General features: G+C 37.5%; 1 protein-coding gene across 2 annotated transcripts; it reads left to right on the plus strand.

Moving 5' to 3' along the window:
- Positions 1-485: 485 nt before the first annotated feature.
- Positions 486-9,579, plus strand: tm9sf1.S (transmembrane 9 superfamily member 1 S homeolog). 2 transcript variants are annotated; one of them, XM_018243897.2, is made up of 6 exons: positions 486-678; positions 3,157-3,473; positions 3,555-4,155; positions 4,253-4,438; positions 4,846-5,119; positions 7,970-9,579. In XM_018243897.2, the coding sequence occupies exons 2-6, from the start codon at positions 3,159-3,161 to the stop codon at positions 8,361-8,363; spliced, it is 1,770 nt and encodes a 589-aa protein (XP_018099386.1). In that variant the 5' UTR covers positions 486-678; positions 3,157-3,158; the 3' UTR covers positions 8,364-9,579. The 2 variants fall into 2 exon arrangements, with proteins under 2 accessions (XP_018099386.1, XP_018099387.1); XM_018243898.2 differs by lacking the exon at positions 486-678 and adding an exon at positions 704-865.
- The last annotated feature ends 231 nt before the right edge of the window (positions 9,580-9,810 follow it).

Raw genomic sequence — 9,810 nt, forward strand, 5'->3', positions numbered from 1 at the left:
CATTTGTAAACTTCGTGATTGTGTATATTCACTTTAGTCCAATGCATATAAGGCTATTGTGTTCTATGACCCTGAGGAAATTTAAGGGATTGTTCACCTTTAAATTAACTTTAAAGGGGAACGCCACAAAACCATAACGAGTCGCTGGCCTAACAAAATAAAGTTATCAGGCACAGTTCTAATTATGTTTGTTGATTGATAGCATTTCAGTTAACCAGTGCTTGCTTATGCATGGATATATAAATGGCTTGACTGTATTGATAAGTTTATGGAAATGATAGAATCGATTTATTCACAACATAAGACGCAAACCAAACAGATGTATCTTGCCCTTTTTCAAAATGGCTGCGAAAGACTATCCGACGTGGAACCAAGTACGAATGCCTACCCGGAGAGCAAGGACCCAATATGCTGACGTGTTCAGTTCGGCTTAACGTTTGCCTGTACGATTTACTCTTACTTAAAACCTAATTGGAAGAATACATTGAGGCTATTGCTTAAAATAACATTTCTACTGGCGCATTTATGTTTTTAGATAGAAAAGCTTTACAAGTGACAGCCTGCTACTAAACTCCGTGATTTAGCGTTGGCTTCAGGCAGACAGGAGTCAAGTAGGCAACGTCACACAAGGTCTGTGCTTTGGGAAGCTGTCAGAGGAAGCCTGGAGACCGCGATCAGGTATGGAGGAATACAGTGCAACAAGGGATAAACTAGTTTAAATAATCAGATAGCATTTTCTGTTGAGGCGGGAACATTTAACTTACTCCTGCTTTGTTAGTGAATACGAGAGAATGACTGAATACATTCAGAGAACACATATTTCAAAGCCGCTTTACCTACAGTCCCATAACAGGAAGTATCCATGGTAATTATCAGTCTTATCGATTGGGAGCCAACAACTGTAATTTGGAAAGTGTGTACAGTACACAACACAACACAGGAGGGTCAGACAAGAGCCACGTATTGCACTTGGCTGGTTACTGCAGGTCCCAGCACAAGGGACATGATCATCCTAATAACTTCAGTTGTTTTAAATCGAGATAGAAAACATGCTACTATCTAAAGATACAGCACACTGTGCCTTGGATTTCAAATTACGTTTTCTTCTTATTCCCGCCCAATCTAATCTAAATGCTCCTAAAATGTGTCCTTTGGGCACCTAACATTTTATGATGTCTTTTTGTATTCCATACTATTCACTGTTCATAGACTTCCAGAGAATGACTAGGTTTCGGTGTAAGCATCAGGCGTTTAGGTAATACCTGTTAAAAAAGAACCTGTTGGACATGTTTCAGTTACACAGTTTGGAACACTTTAAACCATTCCTAAATTCCACAGAACGATTGTGTAATGAAGTAGCCTGGATGAATTAAACGTACCCTTGAATGTTTTAAAATGAATAAGCATGGCCCAGTTATGTAGAACCTTTTACATCATAAACTGCTAGATAATTAAACATACCCTTCTAACATCCTCTTGTAATTACAGTTCCAACGAAATAGTTTTAAATTGTTACAGACAGGTTCATGACTGATATAAAAATCAAAACACACTTCTTCATTCTGAACAATACTTCTGTTAGTTGATCGATCTGCCCATGGAACACATTGGCTAATGTTCTTTTAATCAGCCGTACACAGCAATAGCTAAAATTGCATCAATCCACTAAGGATGGGCATGTGGATATTAAGAGGCAAATGCCAAAATACATTCCTAAAAGTATACAGAATTTAGTGTGGCATAACAGCAACATAGCCTTGACAATAGTCAAGGCAGAGGAATTGGGCCTTACTGTTAATTTAGCTGTTAAAAAGATACTGACACTAAAAAACAACTCTTTTAATGTACAGGTATGGGATTCATTATCTGGAAACCCAGAAAGCTCCAAATTACGGAATGGCTGTCTCCCATAGACTCCATTTTATCCAAATAATCCAAATATTTAAAAATGATTTCCTTTTTCTCTGTAATAATAAAACAGTAACTTGTAATTGAGCCCAACTAAGATACAATTAATCCTTATTGGAAGCAAAATCAGCCTATTGGGTTTATTTAATGTTTATAAGATTTTATAGTAGACTTAGGGTATGAAGATCCAAATTATGGAAAGATCCGTTATCTGGAAAGCCTCAGGTCCCGAGCATTCTGGATAACAGGTCCCATACCTGTACATTAAAATTTACCTTATAGTTAATGTAAAAAGCAGTGGGCACATTTAGAAATGGCATGCCAAACGCAATGTTATGATAGATGAAAAAAAAATAGATTTCTGGGGTCAGTATCTCTTTAATTTTTTTTTCACAGGTCGGACAGGGTGTATATCCGTGAGTACACAAAGTACTTAAAGCAAAATCAAGAAATGTCATAGCTGAATTGATTTATTTTGCAAGAAAATGCTTCAGATGCAGTCAGGCTGTAAACCATTATTTCAGGGATTCTTTATACATTTTCCAAACAATGATGTGCTAGAAAAGCTGTACACAATAATAGTTTTTAGGCATCTAGGGTCAGGCAACTTCATTTGAAAGCTCTAAAGAGGCGGAAGATAAAGGAAAATAAATAAAAATAATAAAAAACTATAAAAATTATAGCTAATTGAAAAGCTGCTGATAACAGGATATTTTATAATATACTAAAATGTAATTGAAAGATGAACTACCCCTTAATATATGTGTCTAAGATACAGGTACATCCGTATTGCTGTTCAGGGCTATTTTTTTCACATTGCATATTCAAGGGGCAGATTGTATTTAAATGGCAATGTCATATAAAGAGATCCGTGGAACCTTGGGGGCCTTAAATCCATTTGAGGTTCCATATTAAGCCTACATGCCTTTGGTTTGAAAGCCCTGCTAAAAGTTACTGTTACATTTTCTTCATTATGCCAATTCTGATATGAGGCAGGATGAGATAACAAATATTTAATATACCATCACTTCTTAACTTGAAGCTACAGAATGCCACCATAATTAATATAACCAAGATATGCAGACAATGTAGGAATGCCACAGGTTCCATTAAGCCCTACTTGTAAGGTGTCCTTTTAATCACTGCACATTATTGTTACCTTGTTGTAGAAGCAGTAAGTGACCACACACTGATCCAAAGTACTCTAGAGACATACAGTTTAATGAACAATCCCTTCTTTTTTCACAGACATGTGTTTTCTACACCTGCTCTCACTATTATGTGTGTGGCTGGTGGCTCCATCTCCAGCCACTGGGGATAATCGATACAAACAAGGGGAGCCAGTGATGATGTATGTAAATAAAGTGGGCCCATATCACAATCCACAAGAGACTTATCACTACTACCAACTTCCAGTATGTGCTCCAGAGAAGATCCGCCTCAAGAGCTTAACACTCGGAGAAGTGTTGGATGGAGATCGCATGGCAGAGTCCTTGTACCGAATTGCATTCCGACAAAATGCGGAAAGAGAAACTCTTTGTGAGATGAAATTATCAATCAGCCAAGTGGGTGCTTTACATTGTGCTTTGCTTGATTTTAAGTTTCAAAATCTGGTGTGTTTATAATACTGATTTGCCTCCCTTTAGGTAGAGGAGCTGCGCACAGCTATCGAAGAATTGTATTATTTTGAGTTTATGCTAGACGACATTCCAATACGTGGATTTTTGGGTTACATGGAAGAGAGTGGTTTCCTTCCACACACTCATAAAATCGGACTTTGGTCTCACTTGGACATTAACATTGAATATAATGATGATAGAATTATTTATGCTAATGTCAGTGTACGTGATGTCAAACCATTCAGCTTAGATGATGTGAGGGAGACACTCAGTCTGACGCACACATATAGTGTACGTTGGTTTCCAAGTTCTGTAACATATGAGCGGCGTGGAGATAGGCTTCGGGATTCAAGTTTCTTCCCCAAGAGCCTGGAGATTCACTGGCTCTCAATAATAAACTCTATGGTGCTGGTCTTTCTACTCTTGGGTTTTGTTGTCATCATCCTAATGCGTGTCTTGAAGAGTGATTTGGCTCGATATAACCTAGATGAAGAAGGAACAGATGACATGGAACAAGGAGACAACGGCTGGAAGATCATCCATACAGATGTGTTCCGCTTTCCACCATACAGAAGTCTCTTATGTGCAGTCCTTGGTGTGGGTTTTCAGTTCTTGGCCTTAGGAACAGGTGATAGCCTTCTGTCTCTCCCACCCCAAACCTTACATTTCCATCTGTATTTACTATGCTGTGTAATAACCTTCCCTTTCCTTGGAATATTCTCCAGGTATTATAGTCATGGTTCTTCTGGGTCTGTTTAATGTGCACAGACATGGAGCAATAAATTCTGCAGCCATCCTACTCTACGCCCTAACTTGCTGTGTTTCTGGGTATGTGTCCAGTAATTTCTACAGGCAACTTGGAGGAGATCGTTGGGTTTGGAACATCATACTTACAACCAGCCTTTTCTCTGGTATAAATCATTCCTCAATCCCTTTTCTAGTCTTTATCCAAATGAATAATGTCTATACCTATAAGCACAGTCCTTGTCTGCGCTGTCAAATTATACATTATATTAATTCATGTTAAAAAAAAACATTTTATGGAGAAATTTCCTATATTTTGCTGGTGTGTTTTTTTTCCTGTTAGTACATATGGTAAAAGTAATAAATGTGTTTATTAGGCTGGTTCTGTCCATTTTCATGTACCCCTTTCCTTTCTGCAATATTTATTTACCAGAACCTTCTGTACAAATACCCTAATTTGAATCATGCCTGTTCTGTAACTTGAAGTGAAATCTCTAAAACCTTTCACTGGATACTTAGATGCAACCATACCTTTGCTTTTACTCCTTATTAACTATGGTTTCTATATTCTCAGCACCCTTTTTCCTGACATGGAGTGTGGTCAATTCAGTGCACTGGGCCAATGGCTCCACCCAAGCTCTCCCAGCAACCACCATTCTGCTTCTTCTCACTGTGTGGCTGCTAGTTGGTTTCCCTCTCACTGTAATTGGAGGCATCTTTGGAAAAAACAGAGCAGGAAACTTTGAGGCTCCTTGTCGGACTAAGAACATTTCCAGGGAAATCCCTCGTCAACCTTGGTATAAATCAGCACCAGTACATATGGCGATTGGAGGCTTTCTGCCCTTCAGGTATTTTACATATGCTCAGTTTCTATGCTTTCTGTTTGTAATGCATACAAACCATTCATACATTTGTATTTATTGTGCTAATTACCCTAAGTGAAGCAAATTGGTAACAAAAAAAAGTGCTAGGTGTGCGTAGGGTTCTCGGGAAAACACTGAATAACTTTATACTGCCAGAAACAGGGGAAGCATTCATGGGTATTGGTAGGTGTTCTTAAATCTGCTTGGTCTGTTGGAGTCTTATGTGTTCTATTTTTTTATTTGTATGTACGTTACAGGCATTTTTACTCTTCCTGATCGCTAACTTATTGCTGAGATATAATGCTTATTTAGCTCTGTTGTTCCCAGAATCACTGTAGTTGTACTCGCTGCCATATTATACAGCCCTTAATTTCCAATGTGGATGCCAAGTCCAAAAAATGATTCCGTACATGGCCTGACACTATGTAATGTATAGAATCGATCAATTTTGGCCTGAGAGAAAGACTGAAGTAGATGGGAAATTGCTATAGAACTACCAGCAATATTTTAGTATAGCAGTGATATAAGAAAACAAATGCAAATTGAGATTGCTTTATATATTAGGGGCAGATTTATTAACGGTCGAATAGTACATTCAAATTTCTTTTGGTCAAAACTCTCAAATTTGAATTGGGAATAATTCAAACTCGATTTGAATTTTAATTCAAATATCGAGATTTATCAAACCTTGACCCTTGGAACAATTCAAATTTGACTATTCGCCACCTAAAACCTGCAGAGTTCATGTATTAGTCAACTGTAGAGGTCCAGTGACCTATTTGAAGATGTTAATAGCCTTCCTGACATTCAAGTTTTTTTGGAGAAAAAAACTCAATTCAAGTTTAGATTCAAATTTTGTAGTCAGTAATATTCGTTCAAATTTTAAACGTTCAAATTTTAAACGTTCAAATTTTAGACGTTCAATTTTTTTCTTAAATAACCTCCCAATCGAATTTGGAGTATATTTGAATATTTGATTTAAAAAAAAAATTCACGTGAATTTGAAATTTGACCTTTGATAAATCTGCCCCTTAGTGCAGGTGGCTCTTCTTATTATACACAATGTTTTTATAGGGTTTTCTTTTTATAAGTGGTATTCTTCTGGATACAGCCCCATAGGGAGGCATGAGAACAGTTAACTTGTTCATTGAATACATTGGGGGGGTAGTGATGTGCGGGCCGACCCGGCACCCGTGGGGGTGTTTCGTGCTGCACAAAATCTTTTGTGACGTCACTGTGGGGCAGGCGCGGGTCTATAAAAAGAGGGCAGGAGCGGGCCTGGGCCAGGTGCGGTTCGGGAGGGGTCGGGTGCGGGTCGAGAAATTCTTGACCTGTATATCACTATTGGGGGACACAACCTCACTGAAGAGCAAATGTATTGCATTTAATAAAATTGTGTTAAGGTTTGCAAACACTCACAAACAAGCAGGTGTGCATTTTGCTCTGTTTTAGGCACATTGAATTCAAATTAATATATGCAAATAAATGTATACAAAATAAGGCTTGTGTTTTCTTTTCATGTGAGGATAAACTGCCACTTTCCTAACACACAAAATCTATGCTCCTTTTTGTATGTGTGTTGATCTGATGTATCAGCTTGGCATTTTGTATTTATAGTGACATAAATGGGTGTGAGAAATAAGGTTAAGGAACATGCAGGTATCCAGAACAAAATAATTTCAAGCCCTTCTCCAGATTCCAATTTTAGGTCACAATTTAGGTGATATTTTGGGTGACAATATTGCTTGTTAAATGTGTTCTAGCAGAACATATTTACTGTTTGTGCTCTGTTGAGCTTTCATGGTACAATACGATCTATGTCTTCTAAGTTGTCCACATGTTCTGATGTTGTTATAGTGTTATGTGTCAGCGAAGTTTCATGCTAAGTGTTCTCTGGGCTGCTGTTGAGAATCTAAGCTTAGCAGTTGTCAGATCTAATCAAAACAAGAACACAAAGTGAGGGTTACATCTGTCATAATATCTGTCATAATATCTGTCATAGTAGCTTATACTGCATGACTGATTATTAAAGGAGATGCTGAATGTAGTGGTTTCAATGCTGACACATAGGGGTTATTTATCAAAGTTTGAATTTTTCGAGTAATGTGAATTTTTTTAAACTCTAATAAATTCCATTTTATTCACAATTCGAATGGTATGTTATTTATGGAAAAAAAAAATCTAAAATTTGATCAAATAGTCCCATTCTTAAAACTCAAACCAATTCAAATTCAAATCATGTTTTCCCCGTAAAAACAGAAACTTGGCTTTTTCTCGTCAAATTTTTTTAACCACGATTTTTGGGGGGTCATTTTCTAAGCGAAACTTGGCAAAAATTTGGCTCATCGCTACTATTAACATCTTCAGATATTTCAAGGGACCTCTGCCATTGACTTCTACATGAACTCGGCAGGTTTTAGGTGGAGAATAGTTGAATTAGAATTAGTTTCCCGGGTCACGTTGGTTGGTTTTAAATTCGAATCTGTGAGTTCTGAATTCAGATTTACCATTTGGACCTCAGTAAATCTGCCCCTTAATGTGGATCTGAATTAATTTCTAATTAGCCTTGCATAAAGAAGTTTACATTGTGTGTATATATACAGTATATTGTAAATCTCAGTTAACTTATGGCAGCCCAGAGCATGTGCAGTGAATCAGTAGAAAAGAAAATGGAGGGCTACTGGGGGCTCACTGCTAAAAAGAGGTAATGCTATTTACTTTGTACAGAAGATCGGGATATGGAGTTTTATTATAATGTTTAGTAGTGCATAGCTTTAAGCTAGGGTTGCAAATAGAATCTTAAACTAATATTTTGTTCAATCTTGTCTTTTGCAGTGCGATCTCAGTGGAGCTATATTATATATTCGCCACAGTTTGGGGTCGGGAACAATATACGCTGTATGGAATCCTGTTTATTGTGTTTGCCATCCTGCTGAGTGTGGGTGCTTGCATCTCAGTAGCTCTAACATACTTCCAGCTGTCAGGAGAAGACTATCGGTGGTGGTGGCGCTCAGTCCTAAGCACAGGGTCAACTGGAGCATTTATCTTCCTCTATTCAGTATTCTATTACTGGCGCCGATCTAACATGTCAGGAGTGGTTCAGACTGTCGAATTCTTTGGATATTCTTTTCTAACAGCTTATGTTTTTTTCTTAATGCTTGGAGCTGTCAGCTTTACCGCATCACTTCGATTTATACGCTATATATACATAAACCTGAAGATGGACTAAGAGGTTGTATCAGCAGCCGCCGCTGTGCTTTATGTACTACATTTGTGACTATGGACTAAATATGGAAGAAGGGAAATCATATTTACAGTTCGATGATAAGTGATTTTGCAATAGTTGGGCAGTATGATTGTCTAGAAATAGACTGTGACGTGGAGAACCACCAACAGCTTGGTACATGCGTTAGCGACTATGGGGCATGTTTATAAAGCTGTGTAAATAAAGCGGCATTAGAATACAAATCTACTTTGCCACTTTAACTCCACGGTAAGTCTTTAAAATCACATGCATTGAAAAAAGCAAATATGTAGCAGTGTGAAAAATTCTGCTGGTAATAGGTTTTAGCTTTGAGACAACAGAATAACAGTATTTGGCACCACTTGCTCTTGGGATTTATTGCTTTACTATAGTTGCTTAAATGTGCCCAGTGGAAAGCCTGGGTTATTTTGAGTAGAAGAACCCTTTGAGCATATAATTTCTTAAATCTCAAAGCATGTTTTGTCCTGGAAAGGATTAAAGTCACGCCGGTACTAATTTGAATAAAAGTCGCTGTATTATTTTGAGAATTAATCATGCTATTTCCCAGCTTGCCTTTATGTGCAACTAAAGCCCTGGCACAATATCACTTTTATATTATTTATGTATTGCAGGGGGCTGCTATACCCATTGCTCTATGTAGATGCAGTCAATGCCAATCCTAAATTACTCAACTGACTGCAGATGTTATCAGACTGCCCTGTATTCTTAGGGACAAACCTTTCTCATTGATTTCAGATTACTGTTATATCCATGCTATCACTGCTAAGGATAATAAGTGATTGAGTGCCCCCCCAACAGTGATTAGTAGTTCCCTGGATGCAGTAAAAAACAGCCCCAGTTTTTATAGCAATTACTGGTACTTGCAGAACATTGTATTAAGAGCAATTTGCCCATGCCTATTGATTGCCTAAGCAACAAAACACTCAGAATCACCCTGTGTTTCACTGGAGTTTGCTGCTGCAGAAATTATTTTTTTATCATTAATTGAATCTTTTGGTGTCGCTGTAATTTCTTTTTTTTTTCCTCTCAATACTTTTCTTTCTAAAGCAAAAAAATTTTTTGGATTGTTTTTGATCTGTGCTGACAGAGTCTCCTGTATGTTATCTGGAAATCTGTACAATATATTTATATATTGATTTTTCTTTTTACAAAATAAACAATCACAGTTTTTTATTCTTTCGGGAGTTGTGTTCGGTGACAAACCTACTTAGCCACATACAGAGCTATATAACACTGCTTTAGGGCAAAGGAGACCAACAAGCTTGTGGGTGCCAATTTGTAATACATCTATTAGTGACTGTTCTTGAAAAAAGTGCACTTGTACCTGTGTTTTTTTTAAACCTTAAAATCTGGCTTGCTTTAGACATGCCATTTTTTCTACACTGTTGCTTTAGACATGCCATTCTAAAGC

The sequence above is a fragment of the Xenopus laevis genome, chromosome 1S (assembly GCF_017654675.1).
Source record: "Xenopus laevis strain J_2021 chromosome 1S, Xenopus_laevis_v10.1, whole genome shotgun sequence".
Lineage (NCBI taxonomy): Eukaryota > Metazoa > Chordata > Amphibia > Anura > Pipidae > Xenopus > Xenopus laevis.

Excerpts from the sequence above, each read along its gene's own strand:
- tm9sf1.S (XM_018243897.2), top strand. The coding sequence starts at position 3,159 with ATGTGTTTTCTACACCTGCTCTCACTATTATGTGTGTGGCTGGTGGCT. Across the intron at positions 4,439-4,845 it reads TACAACCAGCCTTTTCTCTG|CACCCTTTTTCCTGACATGG; the intron begins GTATAAATCATT and ends CTATATTCTCAG. Across the intron at positions 5,120-7,969 it reads GGAGGCTTTCTGCCCTTCAG|TGCGATCTCAGTGGAGCTAT; the intron begins GTATTTTACATA and ends TGTCTTTTGCAG.